Source organism: Eptatretus burgeri, chromosome 15 (genome assembly GCF_056783735.1).
Source record: "Eptatretus burgeri isolate ZD-2024b chromosome 15, Ebu_testis_v1, whole genome shotgun sequence".
Classification (NCBI taxonomy): Eukaryota; Metazoa; Chordata; class Myxini; order Myxiniformes; family Myxinidae; genus Eptatretus; species Eptatretus burgeri.
In genome coordinates, this window is record NC_140975.1 from 61,849,107 (window position 1) to 61,866,486 (window position 17,380).

Below are 17,380 nucleotides of genomic sequence, written 5' to 3' on the forward strand. Positions count from 1 at the left end.
GTGATTGCTTTGTCGCGCTGAGTGTGATGTGGATGACGCAATACCCGAGGAAGCAAAACCCTGTACATACTCTGGTCAAACATTTTCTTGATGGGGATAGATTGTTAGTGAAAGCTTTTCAGACAAAAATAGAATGGCGAGGTACAAAATATAAAGCAGATTATAAGCAAAAGCTGGAATGGAGTTTTAAGGGAAACTCACATGCTCCTTGGCAGAAAATGCAGACGATGATTGGACACAAGGATAAATCAAAGAGACTTGTAATGAACTGCAGTGAGGACTTTGTTGATCATCAGAAAGATTTTTATTGTGGATTTAATGTTCATAATTTTGCACTTGGGAATGACTGTTTTGGTAATGGTAAAAGATAAGATTTGGGATTCGGGTGATTAGTCGTGATGTAAATGTGTATGATGTTTGTATTGTAATTGTAAAAACCAAGGTGTACAAGGCTATTGGCCCAGATGGTATTTCTAATTGGGTTTTGAAATTGTGCAGCCAACAACTTGCCTCAGTGTTTGCTTCCATTTATCAATCAATGTTGAACAATGGTATCATTCACCAATGTTGGAAATCTTAAACCTGATGTTGGCTTTACGGTTCAGGTGTCTGCCTTAAGATCATCGTGTCTTGAGTTCAAGCCCCCTGTCCTGCCATTACATAGCACCAGGTGGGTTGACTCAGCCTGTCAACCTTCTGAGGTTTGGAAAATGAGTACTATCCTACTGGAAACAGGAGCACTGCATCAATGGCTCAGCTGCCCTCCCAGCAATGATACAACCAGCAGCCCCAGGCTGAATACAAAATAATAATTGGAAATCTTCAATAATTATCATTCCAGTGACAAAGGTAAACAAATCAGTGAGTTGAATGATTACCACCAAGTAACCTTGACATCTTAATGTAATGAAGTGTTTTGAAAGGATATTGTTGAAATTCTTGAGAAGTCAAGTTGGCTCTTTTGATCAATCTCAGTTTGCATATTTGAGCTATAGGGGTGTTGAAGATGCTGTGCTTGTTTATCTCCAACGAGAAATACCACCCTTCACTTCACTGACGGGGAATACTAAGTTGGAGGGGAGGGGTTAATGTTAATGACGATTCATACTGTCTCGTCAAAATGATTCTGCATAGAATAACAGTGAAGATGGAAACAAAATAATGTCTGGAATACATTTTCTGCTGGTCATACTATAAATACCACCAGCAGACAAACACCGCCTGGATATGTCCGGAGACAAACATCATCCGGAGACAACCACCGTTTGGACACGTTCGGAGATAACCACTGTCAAGACATGTCTGGAGAGTCAAATAATCTGCGAATACAACTCTCTGGATGTTTATAACCCTTCCAGCTGAAATGTGATAAGCTGTAGAATCTCTTTACCTGAACCGAATTTCAAATTTTAACTGTGAAATTGACCTTAGTAGCAGTTCCAACTGCTAAAAAAAATAAGTGTTTCTTTGTCCAATTTGGATTTGCTGAGGTCAATTCCGCAGTTGAGAGATTCCAGAGGTTATCGCACGTGTGGAAATAAAATAAGGCCACATGAACACTGGCGTCTCCAGGCATTTATAGGCATGGCGAAGTATCCAGTGATTCGTAGGTATGACGAGGCATTCGATGATATGAGTGAGGAAAGTGAAAAACACGTTTTTGAATGCTTTATCATTAAGAAACCATTGTGGCCTGTTCCTAGTCAAGGCATTGTTGAGCAGGATCCAAAACGGCGAATTAAGACCCCAGCAATGGATTGTGGGCTGATAAACAGGCTGACTGAGGATAATGCCTTGATAAAAGATAATTAAATTTGGCAATAAATTGTGTTCAAATGTGATGTTTAAATTTACCCAAACACCCAGTTTCCATTGATGCACGACCTTTGACTCCCTTAGTATGCATGAAAATTTTCAGACCTTTAGGTTTCATGGTTTTGAAGTCATGGAGGAGACACACACACACACACACACACACACACACACACACACACACACACACACACACACACACACACACACACACACATACACATACACACACATACACACTGACATTTATTATTATTATTATTATTATTATTATTATTATTATTATTATTATAGAAGACTGTTCCATCATTTATATATTCCCATGTTTATTGTAAAATCACGACTGATTGACTTCTCTTGTGCCTTCTAACCATGGTACTACATCTGCTAATTGACAAGTTGCTGAAATTTGATGTTACACCTAAACTTGTAATTGAATCACAGTTTCGTTACAGATATACCACAAAGGGTGAAGTTTAATCATGTAGTATCAAGTGTTAGGTTTTTGAGTCTGGATGCACCACAAGGTTGTGTTGTTTCTCATTTCTGTTATATTTGTACACAAGTGACTGTGATGGTTCAAGTCCTAATTGTCGTGTTAACAAATATGTGCATGATACAGGAATTAGTGGATTTATATTGAATGATACATGTGTATATATGAATGAAGTTCAGAAGTTTGTATTGCTACAACCGTTATGATTTGGTTCTTCATGTCAATTCGACAAAGGAAGTGATTTTTTAATATATTTTTGCCGCTTAGCAGGGGACCATGACCCTTTGAATATCCATGATCATGGTATGGAACAATTTTCTAAGTTTAAATTGAAATGGAAGAGGAATTACAAAGTATTGGCCGGTAAAGCAAACCAAAGAATTTACTTTTTCAAAAAGAAAATTGAAAGAGTTTCATGTTGATAATGGTCTCTTCGGTTTATTTTAAATCAGTCCCAGATCCACAGTATTCACACTTTGTTTAAGTTGTACTTTTGGTCACTTGTTAAAAGAAAATGTAAAGTAGCTAGAAAGACCTGGGAATATTGCACAAGTAATTCGGAGAAACCTCCCCTCAATTTGTACCTCGGATGACAAACGTGTTAAACTGAAGGTTCCCAAGATGATGCAAAGACCATCACACCCACTCGATAATTGTTTTCGTTTTAATCATTCAGGCATCTGCCTTTGTGTTTGAAATTTGCACAATCTTTTGAGTCAAATGCAATACATATGTTCAATGATAATGCAAGAAGGTTTTGATACAATGTCGACCCCTGTAAATATGCAGCCTGATCCCTGATCCCTTACTGTCCTCATTCCTCAGATTTTTGGTTGTTGTGGCAATGGATTTTTTTTGGCATTTTTTTTTTTTTTGGTTTGGCATTCATCATTTGGCATTCATCCCCTCAGATTTTGGCAATGGATGTCAAATTTCTGTTTTTTTTAATACTTATAACATGAACAAGAAATTATCTTGAATCTTGAGATGTCATTGTCAGTTTGAGTGCTTCAAAAAGGAACTTATGGCAAAATCAACATGAACTCGGCCAACCATTTCAAAGATACCTATATTAATGAATGATACACACAGGACATTCAAGACGCATTCAGAATCGGCACTCACTCAATCGTCCAAGAAATGACAGCTCAATTTTATTTTTATGCCTCCACAGTGATATACACTTATCCCATGGCCATAAGTCCATAGGGTCCAAAATGAAATTAATCATGATAGGTCATTGCACATAGTCCTTCAAGCACAGTTTTCATGCAACAAAGATGGGGATTACTTAAAATCAACGTATATGTGTTCCAAATAAGTATCCGAATCCAAATCACTTTATCCCCACGTGCACTTTGTGCTCATAAATTTCAATGTGCGATTGATGAAAACCCAAAGAAACAAGTGGTGAATGTTCTACCATGAACACCAAGCAAAAGGGTGATAACAAAGTGTTATATTTGAATCGTTAAATTGCTGTGTAAGCAGTTGGAAGTACTTTTTCACTTTGTTTATGACATAACTTCAACTAAATTCATTTATTTAACCAAAAATAGTTCATGTTTATTATGATCAAAAATTGGGATGAATAATGAAAATGTTTCATTTGATAAAAATGTAAGAAACGTGGTTAGGCTTGAATGCAATTGTTAAGACTTTTATGTTGGGAATATCTAGCCTGAAAGTTGTTAAATGTTTATTATATTTTAAAGTGTGATCGAATTCCATGTTCTAATGCTGTAAAGTGGATATTTTTGGACATTAATGTGATTTGGAGCCCGAGGGACATTTTGCAATTTTTTTATTCTGTGGTTCACCAATTTAATGTGTGGTTGTGGGTTGATTAAAACCCCCCCCTCTGGACTCCCCCTCCCCCAAAAAAAATCTCACAAAAATATCCACTTTTTCTGTGGAGTATGCTGAATGCAATGCACTATTTAGTTAACCATGACCATTGGTGCATAGCAACTAAATTTTCAAAGAAAGTATAGATTTGGAAACGGCTCAAAGCGAGCAAATTATATGTTTTTCAGTATGTTAGGTATTGAGTTGTCCAAGTATGAATTGAAAAAGCCACCAAAGGTCATGATTACCTGAAACATATGGCATCAAAAAACTGTCCACCTAAGGTGGATGGAGATTATGTTTTTACCCCTGTCTGTTTATTTGTCTGTGAGCAGGATATCTCAAAAAGTTATGGATGGATTAGGACGGAATTTGGTGGACAGTTTGGGTGTGAGACAAGCACAAATTGATAATATTTTGGTGAAGATCCAGACACGGATCTGGACACTATAATTTTTTTTACGTGCTTCTTCACCATTGAGAGAGAGGGCCAAGATCAATTATATACAGCATGATATCTTAAAACGTTGTGGACAGATTCGGACAAAACTTTATGGATGAGTTGGGTAGGTGACAAGAACAAGCTGATGAGATTTTGGTGAAGGTCCAGATGCAGATCCGGCCTATCAGTGGTAAATGAGGTATGCACCCCACTGAGTGCCATTTCAGTTTATTTGGATTTTGCAAGTATCGTGCTATGCACGACATCTTTCTTGATACTTGCTCAATCGAAGATTCGCAAGTATATGGAGGTCCACTTTGTTATTCTGTCTGTCTGTCTGTCTGTCTGTCTGCCAACCACCTACAGGTTACAATTTTAAACCGATCTTCACGAAACTCACCAAGTTGTAGATCTTGTCACAACTCAAGAAGCATATTGATTTTGAGGTCAAAGGTCATTTTGATATCAGATATCTAAAATCCTCATTTGTTCATTAGTTTGGCTTCAAAATTAAACAGCGATTGCATCGTTCCTCACTGAATTGGGAAAACAAATGTTTTTGTGGTCAAAAGTTCAAATGTAACCTCAAGGTCAAACTTCTAAAATTATTAAATTTCATCTGAAAAATCGTCAATTTTCATCCAATTAACCTAAAAATTAAAGAACAATTGCATAGTGCTTCACTGAATTTGGGAAACTATTTTTGAGGTCAAATGGTCAAAGGTCAACTCAAGGTCAAACTTGTAAAATCATCAATTTTTGTCTGAAAAATCCGTCAATTTTCATCCTATTAACTTGAACGTTGAATAGCAAATGCATCGTGTGTCACTATTGCAATCATTTTCAATATACTCGCTATAAATCCTCTTTGTCAGAGTTTAAGTGTTACCTGTGGTGTTCCCCAAGGTTCTTTACTTCGTCCATTATTGTTTCTTACTTGTTACTTGGCGAAAAAAATTTTTTTGCCAAGTATGTTGTGTTGTAGCATTTGTCTGTCTGTTTGTCATACGATTTTTGGCCACAGTTTTTAAGCAATAGTTCTGAAAAAAAAATTGTGTGTGTGTGTGTGTGTGTGTGTGTGTGTGTGTGTGTGTGTGTGTGTGTGTGTGTGTGTGTGTGTGTGTGTGTGTGTGTGTTTGTGTTTGTGTGTATAGTTGGCTGGCCAAGGACAGCAATGCTTAATTTTGGCGCAAATCCGAATCCAGATCCGATCTGAGAATTTCTTTCGTGATTCTTCACTTTTGAGAGATAGGGCCAAAAACGATATATAGCACAATATCTCAAGAGGTTATGGATGGATTCCGCAGAAACTTTGTGGACAGGTTGGGTGTGTGAAAAGGACTAATTGATTCAATTTTCGTGAAGATCCAAATTCAGATCTGGATTCGAGAATTTTTCAAGTGATTCGTCACCATTGAGAGACGGGGCCAAAATCTATGGATAGCATGATATCTCTAAAAGTTGTGGACGACGTGTTACAAAACGAGGTAGATGAGTTGGTTAGGTAACAAGAACAAGCCAATTTGATTTTGGTTAAGGTCCGGATTCAGATCCGACCTATTAATGGGATACAAAATGTAAACTGTTCAGCCTGGCGGAGGTATGTGCTCTACCGAGTGCCATTCCGTTTTGTCAAGTGTTGCTCTTTGAGTGATTTTACATTTTGTATGTTAATGACATTCCTAAACATACTGAATTGCTTTCTTTTCTTTTATATTCTGACGGCACAAATATTTCGTATTGTGATAAAAAAAAAATTTGATTCCTTATTTAATGTTGTAAACGAGAATCTCGTGAAAGTAAATGATTGGTTTAAAGCTCGTAGGTTGTCCGTTAACTTAAACAAATGTAATTATATTGTCTTTAGTTTAAAAAAATTAAAATGGACTGATTTAACTACTGCTAATGTCCTTATTAATTCTCATTCAATTCAATTTCTATACTTTCTTGGAAATATCAGTCAGAACGTTACAAACAAAGTTGCAAAAATATTGGTATAATCTATTGATTGAATTATTTGCTTCCAAATAAAATAGTTAGATTGCTTCATTGTTCACTTGTACTTCCATATCTGTCATACTGTAATTTAGTCTGCGGAAATACATTTCAATCACATCCAAATAAATTGGTTATATTGCAGAAAAAAAATTATTGGAATTATATGTCGCGAACCTCCAATAACTCGTACAAACCAATTATTTCATCATTTTAAGTCTTTTGAAATTGTGTGATGTCACATCACTTCAGCAAAGTATTTTCATGTATAAATGCATTAATAGACTACTTGCATCTAAATTTTGTGATGGTTTTGACTTTAAGTATGAAATTTATAAGTATGGTTCCGGATTCGCCACTGATTTACATTTTCCAAAACACAGAACCCTTGCTTTTCAACATAATATTCGTATCTCTGGTCCCAAACTATGGAATGAATTGAAAGATAGTATTAAAAAACATCTGTCTTTGAATAATTTTTCATTCAAACTTAAGCAATATTTTCTCTCGTGATATTGTACATCGGTTATTTAAGAAATCTATTGAATATTTGTCGATTTAATTTTCACACTGGTGCTTTCCATTGATTTATTGATCGACTGATCCACTCATTCATCCTGTGGAATTGTTTGCCCATTAATTATTTTATGTTATTTTTTTCCTCCTTTATACCATGGTTTATTTATACATTTGATATGATTATACATGATCAAACATGAAGTTTGATATGATTTCACAGTTTGTTTTTTCCGAATTTTATCTGTATGTGTGAGGGCGTTCCCGCTACACGCTTCCTTTTAGGGATTCAGCCTCCTCCAGCCATTTACATGTTTTCTTCATAACTATTGCTTTTCTTAGAGGAAATAGATGTTGTTTTGATTGATTGAATTAGGAAAGCAACTATTTTTGAGAAAGGTCAACGCAAGGTCAAATTTCTAAAATCGTCAATTTTTGTCTGAAAAAAAAATCATCAATTTTCATCTGATTGACTTGAAAATTAAACAGCAATTGCATAGTGCATCAACAAATCTGGAATCCAACAATTTTTGCAATCAAAAGGTCAAAAGTCAACTCCAGGTCAACTTTCTAAAATCAATTTTAATCTGAAAAATAATCAACTTTCATCCGATTGACCTGAGCTTTGATTAAAATAATCATTTTTAATCTTAATGAAAAGGACAATTTGATGTATCCATGGTAACTTGTTTTTTTTGGGGGGGAGGTGTGGATTTTGCAAGTATCGTGCTCGGCACGACGTGTATCTCATTTGTTTGTATGTCAATCGGCTGCAGGTCACAATTTTCTGGCAATCTTCACCAAACTTTACCAAATGGCAGAGTTGGTCATAAGGAAGAAGCCTATTGTTTTGGAGAACAAAATGTCAAGAGGTCAACATAGGCCAAAGGTCAACAATTTCGTCAAAAAAATTATATCTTCATTTTTCATCGGAGTGACTTGAAATTTGAAGAGGATTTATAGTTCAGGTCACTAAATTCAACCAGCCAATTGTTTTTGAGGTCAACATGGACCAAAATGTCAACAGAGGTCAAAGGTCAACAAACTTAGGTGACATTTATAAAATCCTCAATTTTCATCCCATTGGCTTTAAATTTGAAGAGGATTTGCATATCAGGTCACTGAATTCAATGAGAAAGTATTTTTCAGGTCAACTTAGGCCAAAAAGGTCGACATAGGCCGAATTTCTAAAATTGTCAATTTTTATCCTATTGACTTGAGATTTGAAGAGAAGTTGCATATTTTGTCATTGAATTCAACCACCAATTATTTTTGAGGTCAAATTTGTTTTATGGATTTGACAAGTATCATGCTATGCATGGCATCTTTCTTGGTGCTTTGTTTTGTCTGTGAGCAGGATATCTCATAAAGTTATGGACAGATTCAGATGAAACTTGGTGGACAGGTTGGGTGTGTGACAAAGACGAATTGATTCGATTTTGGGAAAAGATCCGGATACGAGAATTTTTTAAGTGATTCTTCACCATTGAGAGACAAAGCCAAAAACAATATGTCACATGATATCTCAAAAAAGTTGTGGATGGATTATGACAAAACTTGGTGGGTGAGTTGAGTAGGTGACAAAAACAAGCCGATTAGATTTTAGTTAAGGTCCAGATGCATATCCGATCCAGCCTATCAGTGGAATATAAAACGTAAACTGTTCAGTCTGGCAGAGGTGTGCACGCTACCGATTGCCGCTCTAGTTCATGATGAATCTACCTTTTTTAATTTATTTTATAATGGCAATTATTAGTGCATTAATGCCAAGCAAGAAATTGCTTCGTTTACTTTTTTCAATGTTCTTGTTCAAGAATGAGTAATTTATTTGGACATATCAAGAGAATGCCACACGGCTAGATATGTATGTATCCGAAAAAACATTCAGCAGAGTTGATGCAAAGTTTCTGATTGTTGTACTCCATTGGATCAGAACAAGCAAAGCATGTTATGTGTCATTTGGGAAGATAAATTTTGCAGGACAAACTTGTCTCTGAGTTTTACATATTGTCTTGCAGACCTGTTTGCGAGCAAGGTGGCAGCCGTGCAAGACCAATATGCTGATGCCTCAGTGGGAAACGTGACAGGCAGCAATGGCGTCAATGTCTTCTTGGGAATCGGCGTGGCTTGGAGCATCGCGTCAATCTATTGGAATACTAAAGGGCAAACCTTTGTGGTGGATCCCGGAACATTGGCCTTTTCTGTCACACTCTACACGATACTTGCCTTCATCAGCATCTTAATTCTGATGTTCCGACGGCGACCCTCAATTGGGGGAGAGTTGGGAGGTCCTCGTACTTACCGCTTGATCACCGCAGGCGTGTTCATATTCCTGTGGCTCCTCTATCTCCTGTTTTCAGGACTTGAGGCCTACTGCTACATCGAGGGCTTCTGAGGAGATGCATTACTGAACATTGTAATGCTGCACTGTCTGAAAAGAAATGCCACAATTTTATGGCTCGATTATAATTCAACATCTACATTCCAACAGGACTGTAGGTTTCCTGTCTCTTGAACACATGGTCTGTTTGAAACACACAATTTTATCTCAGATCACATTACGTCTATCCTTTGTTATATTATGGGTGTAGTGTTACTATTATTGTTGGAATGATCCAATCATCCACAATCGCAAAAAAAAAAAACAACCAAATTTGTAATACTGATTATACAAGGGCAATCAAAATGATATTCTATATTTTTAATCCAAATAAATCGGATATTTGCCAATGCTTTTATAGTCGTTTTGAGTTATCCATCAGGAATGAAAATGATTCATATAATTTGAAATCAAGTTACCCATCAGCAATGGATGAAATATAATTATCATGCCAACAAAGTGGCACAATAATTATGTTATAACCATGATCTGTGATGAATTGGACAGAAATAATTGGAACACTTTCTTGCAAATCTCCAAAACGAATTACTGTGACGTGGTGAGCAGAAAGAGTCATGGAAATACAATAATTACAAGTCAGAATCGCTGCACCCACTTGAAAGGAGCCCATAAATAAGTTGCAAAAGACCGATTAAATTGTGGATGTTTGATATGACCTGCTCATAACGAGACAAAATCAGCCTGGGTTCCACCGAAAACCATCGTCTCTGTTTACATTCATAAAATCCCCATTAGTCGTCATAAGTTTATGGTTTTGCACCTGCATTCGATGCTGCCGCGGCATCCAGATCCTTCACTCGGCCTCATCCTCACAACAGCTCACTTCCCATGCATGCAAATTGCGAGCAGCAGTCCTTTCGTACAATTTGCTGCACCCAGTTGCTTTGCACGTGAAAGCTCAGATAACCCTTGAAACAGGGCTGAAGTTGTCACTAATTCACACAGCGCTCGATTTACATCTACAAGCATGGAATGATGTCCCTTAAGGAGATTAAAAAAAAAAAATGAAAGAAAAAACGTATTTGCTCCTCCGAAGCCCGGATCATCACACACTTCAAAAAGAGGACATTTAATCACTTTAATAGATGGTTCACAAAATGCTGCCCCTCAAGATGATCAGCATTTTCCTGCACACCATGGCATGGTGAGCATTTTAAGCATTTTGATTGTTTTAAATTTTTCTTGCTTGAAGGTAAATGAAAACTTAATCGAATTGAGCGACAGACTAACAATTAACTTCGATGATTATAGCTTAAGCACATGACATACGAGAGGTCAATGTCTGCGTCATTTCGATGACGTTTTGTTCAATCTCATCATTTGAAATATCAATATGTTTTGTAGAAGATTGTTGTAGTCAACCCTGCATTCACGACTGTGCAGAAGCTACTTTACAGATTGGGTGAATGCGAGTTGGAAAATGTTTATCAACCCTGGTTATCGTACTTTACCGTCACCTTGTCTCCGGGACGCTGAAGCATTGGCTGCTTATGTTTCTGTTTGCGCCTTCTGTCGGATCACGAACTCGGACTGATCCTGTTTAGCACAGCCTTCTGGACCTATAGTGCATGCATTTTCAAAGCCAAGAAATACTTCGCTGATCTAGACTGAGAAACTTCCTTTCAACTCCTCCACCATTCGAGAACCGTAGCTCAACTTTCCATTAACCTTGTGATTGGGGGAATAGAAGAGAGGAACATTTTTGGAGGGGTTATGGTGATGCAGAGGGGGGAATTTTGGATGGAATTCGAGATTAACTTCAGCTGGCAATCATTCAGCCATCGTTTTCATCATTTTCGTAAGAACTTTGTTCGCCAGACAGAAACAGATAGTGAAGTTAGAAATGAATGCTGGATTGTTGGCAGTTGTGTTAACACCTTCCAAAATGAAATGTCTGTACATTACCTGAACCCATCAGATGACATCCGAGTCGATAGCATCACGCATTGCACCAATGAAGCGGTTTCGCCATGATCACGTATATATTACATGGTGAATCAATGGATTCTCCAGAGCACCTGACCAAAAGTATCTGTACGCCCCACCTCCCCCATGAATTTACACTTTCCCTTAGAATGAAGATGAGGGAGTGGAGGAGGGGGGGGAGAGTCAAACATATATGTTGGTACTTCATGACCAGAGTTCAACGGTGGAGTTGTCACGATGGAACGATGAGGAGAGAGGCAAGACACAAATGTCTTTGGTCAATGAGTTTTAAATTTTGAAATACAGAACCTATAAGTTAACTCCTTAGCCCATTCAATGGTATTCCCACCTTCAGGAAGCGCTGCACAATAACATGCTTTGAACACCAGTGTTTGCCATGTCAGATGACTTGGCTTGTAAGCACATTCATAAATGCGTTTCCGATGCAGTGAAACCTTCTTTCAACTTGTCCGTGTGTCCTTTTGATGTGCTTTTCCGGCTTGTATTGTCGTTCGACCAGATCTCTCTCTCTCTCTCTCTCTCTCTCTCTCTCTCTCTCTCTCTCTCTCTCTCTCTCTCTCTCTCTCTCTCTCTCTCTCTCTCTCTCTCTCTCTCTCTCTCTGTCTCTCTCTCTCTCTCTCTCTGTCTCTGTCTCTGTGTGTGTCTCTGTCTCTGTCTCTGTCTCTGTCTCTGTCTCTGTCTCTGTTTCTGTTTCTCTCTCTCTCTCAATCTCTCTCTCAATCTCTCTCTCAATCTCTCTCTCAATCTCTCTCTCAATCTCTCTCTCAATCTCTCAATCTCTCTCTCTCTCAATCTCTGTCTCTCTGTCTCTGTCTCTCTGTCTCTGCCTCTCTGTCTCTGTCTCTCTGTCTCTCCCTCTCTGTCTCTCCCTCTCTGTCTCTCCCTCTCTGTCTCTCCCTCTCTGTCTCTCCCTCTGTCTCTCTCTGTCTCTCTGTCTCTCTGTCTCTCTCTGTCTCTCTCTGTCTCTCTCTGTCTCTCTCTGTCTCTCTGTCTCTGTCTCTGTCTCTCTCTCTCTCTCTCTCTCTCTCTCTCTCTCTCTCTCTCTCTCTCTCTCTCTCTCTCTCTCTCTCTCTCTCTCTCTCTCTCTCTCTCTCTCTCTCTCTCTCTCTCTCTCTCTCTCTCTCTCTCTCTCTCTCTCTCTCTCTTTTCCCAAATTCCGATGTGGCATGGATAACTTGTGTGCAAAAAATAAAAAATCACGTTTATTGTAAATCTACAACTTCATCGTGATGCAAAGCCATTTTGAAAGTGAAACGGCATAATGTGTGTATGTGATATTTTTTATTTTTTAGGAAATTTTTGAACACCGTACTGATTTGTACGTTGACCTGAACCACACGAGTTAAAAGTGACGGCCCCTCTTTCTCTCGACTGCGTGTCGTGCCGCAGAATACAGGAATGTCACATTTTCATGCCGACAGCTGTGTCGCTTTCCCAAAGCATGTCGTGTAACATCGGAATAAAACTAATTTTGGGTTTTTGTTTCCTACTGCAGCAAAAAAAACAAAACAAAAAAAAAACGGTTGTTGAACATCTTTGTTGTCTCATGAATGTTCAAAAACAACATTTTTTTTTTTCGCCACAAAGCGATTAGAGTACAAACATTTTTATGTTCTTTGTTATTACAATTGTTGCAATGATTATGCTTGTTTAAAAAACATAAAAAAAATTTTTAAAGCACATGTGTTCACCGCGGTGTACTCATTTTTTGTTTCGTTTTTCAATCTAAAACAGACCAACGAGTCTTTCATCCACTGGTTTATTTGTCCATTTTGCTTCCTTCCCCGAAGACTGGAGATTTTGACGTTTACAAAGACATTCATAACACGGTGACATTCATTTTGCTCAGTCTTGAAGGAACGCGCGATTCCTGCGGTCCCTGCGGTTCAATAGTGGAAATGCGGCTCATCTATAACTAACAAATGTTTTTTTTTTTAAATAAAAAATAACAATAATAATGTTTTCAATGCAGTCATTCGTTGTACTTGTGCAAAACACGTTGAAAAAACAACAGCTGCATGTGATGTAAGGATTTGTTTCCGTTTTATGATTTCCACCCCACGTCCTCCCACTCTAATTCACTTGTCAGTCTGTTTTGTTGTGGCTCACATCCATGGCGATGTTGGAACGGTGAACCTGATATTGTCAGAGCGGCATGCCTCCCTCCTTGGACTCGTGTCGGGAGAAAGCAGGGTTCGCAAAACGTGGATTTTCGCTGTGTTTTGTGTCTTGTGAATCTTTGTGCAACCGGGCTCTTTCGTGCTTTTGGTGCCGGATTTCCTACGTATAACAAACCCCGGACCACACTTTACTGTGCAACCCACATCACTCCTTTGGGTATGTGTGAGACTTCTGCAACAATAAAGCATAAACCTGTGCCGAGAGCATTACTTGTGTTTTTATTTTTTAGCCATGACGTCGGCAGTTTAACCGCACTTTGACGACCCGACACATCCAGGGAAACAATAGGCTTCAATTCCAATGATACATCATTTGCTCTGTTGCGTTTAAGTTTTGCTTGTACTTTAGATATTGCTGCGGTTCTGCAAAACCACTGCTCCTCAATTCGAATGCACAGAACAAATCGTGGTCCCGAGACAGTTATTTCATTAGTATCCGTTTTAGATAGCCCTTCCCTTTTGTCTAGTGGGTTAATGGGCCAAAATGCATTGCAAGTGCTTTTAGTTGTGTTTTTAATTCCATTCTCCATTCCTTTATTCATTTTATTCTTTTACTTTACACACACGACCTCTCCTTCATGCAAGCAAGCCACAGTCAGTGTAGTAACAGGACAACTTCATTATCATATACTGCCAGAACCCCATTCGAACTGTGCACCATTCCCCAATGGACATTTCATTTCTACCTTCTCCAGACTTGAACCACAATGCTACAACCTTCATGCAACCACCACAACACCTTCCTAAAAATACCCACAATAACCTACGCTCAATCTCCTCACCATAACCGCTACAAACTCTTCAAACTCCTCACCACAAATGCCAAAGTGTTTCACCCACCTCACCACAACAGCTACAAAATTCTGCAACCACAGTCGGCACCCCGGATGCTCACCAGTCCCCTTTAAGGATGTCGAGGAACAATAAACATTACCCACCATGATGGATGCTGGAGGTCAGAACAGATTGGCACGTACCCCAGAGTGCCAGTTTAGCGCCTCGTGGGGCAGGGCTTTGTAGCCTCACGAGGCAGGGCTACTTCTTGGGGAGGCTCAGCACACCAATGGGACCACTCAGGAATGTCTATAAAACGTTTTGATCCAATTGTTGGCTCTTCCTTCGCACAGCCTCTATAAAATAGCTGCGACAAGATCATTCGAGGCAGTCTACAATCCAGAGTCTCGATCAGTCCTCCAGCCAGCCAGCCTCCCTGCCGTAGTCGTCTACAAGAGGTCGGAGGGTCTTCTCCTGAGTGTGAGGAGACTACTTCTGAGCACGGAGGGTCCAGACCTGGACAGCGGAGTGAGGGGAAAGGAGGAGTGCTGAGTGGGTGGGATGCCAGACCAACAATAGAATCAAAAATTCTCAGATCTGGATCCGGATTCAGATCTTCACCAAAATTGAATCGATTCTTCCTTGTTACATACCCAAACTGCCCACCAAGTTTTGTCCGACATTTTGAGATATCCTGCCATATGTCATGTTTGGCCCTATCTCCCAATGGTGAAGAATCACTTTCAAAAATTCCCAGATCCAGATGTGGATTCGGATCTTCACCAAAATCTAATCATTTCGTCCTTGTCTGATACCCAAGCTCTCCACAAAATTTTGTCCAAATCCGACCACAACTTTTTGAGATATTTTGTTCACAAAGACAGACAGACCAACACAGACAAACACAAAGACAGACAGACAGGGGTGAAAACAACCTCCATCCACCTTCGGTGTCAGAGGTAATAAACACACACACAGGCTTTCTCACACACCACTTTGAGCTGTCTTCTCATACAACCTGTTTCTCCCGTCTACTGTCTTGTCGACTGCAGACTCACGGAAAACGAAAAGAACAATTGCAGATACGCATCTCATCACTCTTCCTCTTCTGCATTACATTGCACTTAATTTTGCACCTTCCCACTCACATACCATAGACACCTTCAGTTTTCTTCCCTTTCCCCCATCCCTCCCTCCTAAGCGACTGGGTTGCGTTGGTCCATCGACCGTGCAAGGTAACAGAGGTCACCCACACCTCAAACTTTCTCTCTTTCTTCGCTAATTTTTGTTCTTTGCACCTGTTATGTTAGCAAAATGATAAAATTGTAGACGTCATATCAGGTTAGCTCTGCGCTGTGTTCCTCTCTTCTTATTGATTATTTGCATCTCTTTTGCCGCATTTGTAATTAAAGTCTTTTTAAAAAATTTTTTTATCAATTGTATCCTCAATTGGTCCAGTGGAATTCGCATGTTAGTTTAGCTGGGAAGTTCTCCCCCACCGATTTGGCTCTTATTGGCTGGTGTGGATTGGCAGCTCCACTCGGCTGCACCTGATATGGTAAGTTCCACGCAAGTACGGATCGAGGGGGCGAGACCCCATCTTGGTATGGCTGTCCACAGGTAAGGTGTCATGTGGAGTAGTGTAAACCTGCCAGGATTGACAGTACCAATTGGCGTTCATTGTTGCTTAGCAACTGGTTGGTGCATGGAGTTGTCTGTGCCCGGTGGCCTCAGGACCAGGCAGAGTGCTTCCCCTCGTGGCAAACCTCTAACCATCCATCCATCCATTGGGACCATATTCTGTGCAGAGCGTTGGTGCTGCCTAAGCAGTCTCCTTGGCTGTTCGGCACAATCCTGGACGGGTCGCCACTCCGACACAGTATACCAGCATGCAGGCACTCATTTTGCCGACCTCGGAAAGATGACAGGTAGAGTCAACCCCACCTGGTATTAATTCAACAGCTGCGCAGGATTTGAACTCAGGACCCTAGATCCCAAGCCTACCACCCTAACCATTAAGTCAACACCAGGCATAAGTCTCTAACCCCGGATCCCAAACAATATATATTTAATTACTGTATATACTGGCAAAGTATCCACCCTCTGGGTGGGGCAAGATTGCGCGTTACTTTCTGAAAAACAGTGTTGTCTGTCTTTTGCAAGAAGACTATAGATGTTTGTGTGGTGTGCGCCTTAAAGGTTCTATATGGTCTAAAGCGTACGTTCCAATAGTAGTTGGAGTCATAGGGGTCGAAAGGGTCGAGTGTCTTAAGCATGTAAGAAGGATCTAAAAAGGTCTAAGTGGTCTAAAACTCCAAATGGTCAAAGGTCCAAGCTATCTAACATGTCTGAAGGGTGTAAGAGGTCTAAATCATGTTAAGGTCGAAGCTTTCTAAAGATGTTTAAAGTGTCTTAAAGGTAAAAGGGGTCTTATTGGTCTTAGCGATCAATTGGGATATTATGGAGTCTCAGGGGTCTTAAGATTAATTGGGTTATTGGGGGTTCTTAAGGGTCTTTAAAGTTCTTAGGCATTTTAAGGGTCTTGGGGGGTGTTTAAGGTTCTTCAGGGTCTTGTGGGTTTTAATCTTCTTAGGAGGCTTCAAGGGTCTTAAGGCTGTGGAGGGTCTTTGGGATATCTAGGGTCTCAAGGGGTCTATCTGAACTCTAAAGGTATAGAGAGTTTGAAGGGGTGTAAATGATGTAAATGTCTCACAACGTCTAAAGGATATTCAAAGTTCTAAGGGTCTCAGCAGTTTAAAGGGTCAAAAGGTTTGAAGGTATGTTTGAAAAATAAGTAATTAATAGACGTACGTGTTGTCAGGGTGCAAATGCCATTCAAACAATACTTAATTTAGCAATATATACTGAGGCTTCACAGACGGACTGTGTTTTTTTCTTGTATACGTCGACTCGTCCCATGCTCTTCAAGCCAAGGAAAGCTGCATAAAGCAACCATAAAAAGTGGCCCA

At 39.4% G+C, this 17,380-nt stretch overlaps 1 protein-coding gene across 4 annotated transcripts in view; it reads left to right on the forward strand.

The window, feature by feature from the left end:
* Positions 1–13,835, forward strand: part of LOC147012310 (sodium/calcium exchanger 3-like) — a 281,319-nt gene extending 267,484 nt beyond the window's left edge. For all 4 annotated transcript variants that reach the window (XM_085856299.1, XM_085856301.1, XM_085856298.1 and 1 more), the window contains one exon: positions 9,128–13,835. In XM_085856299.1, the coding sequence (XP_085712425.1) occupies positions 9,128–9,504 (377 nt within the window). In that variant the 3' untranslated portion in view covers positions 9,505–13,835. The remainder of the gene's footprint in view (positions 1–9,127) is intronic.
* Positions 13,836–17,380: the final 3,545 nt, after the last annotated feature.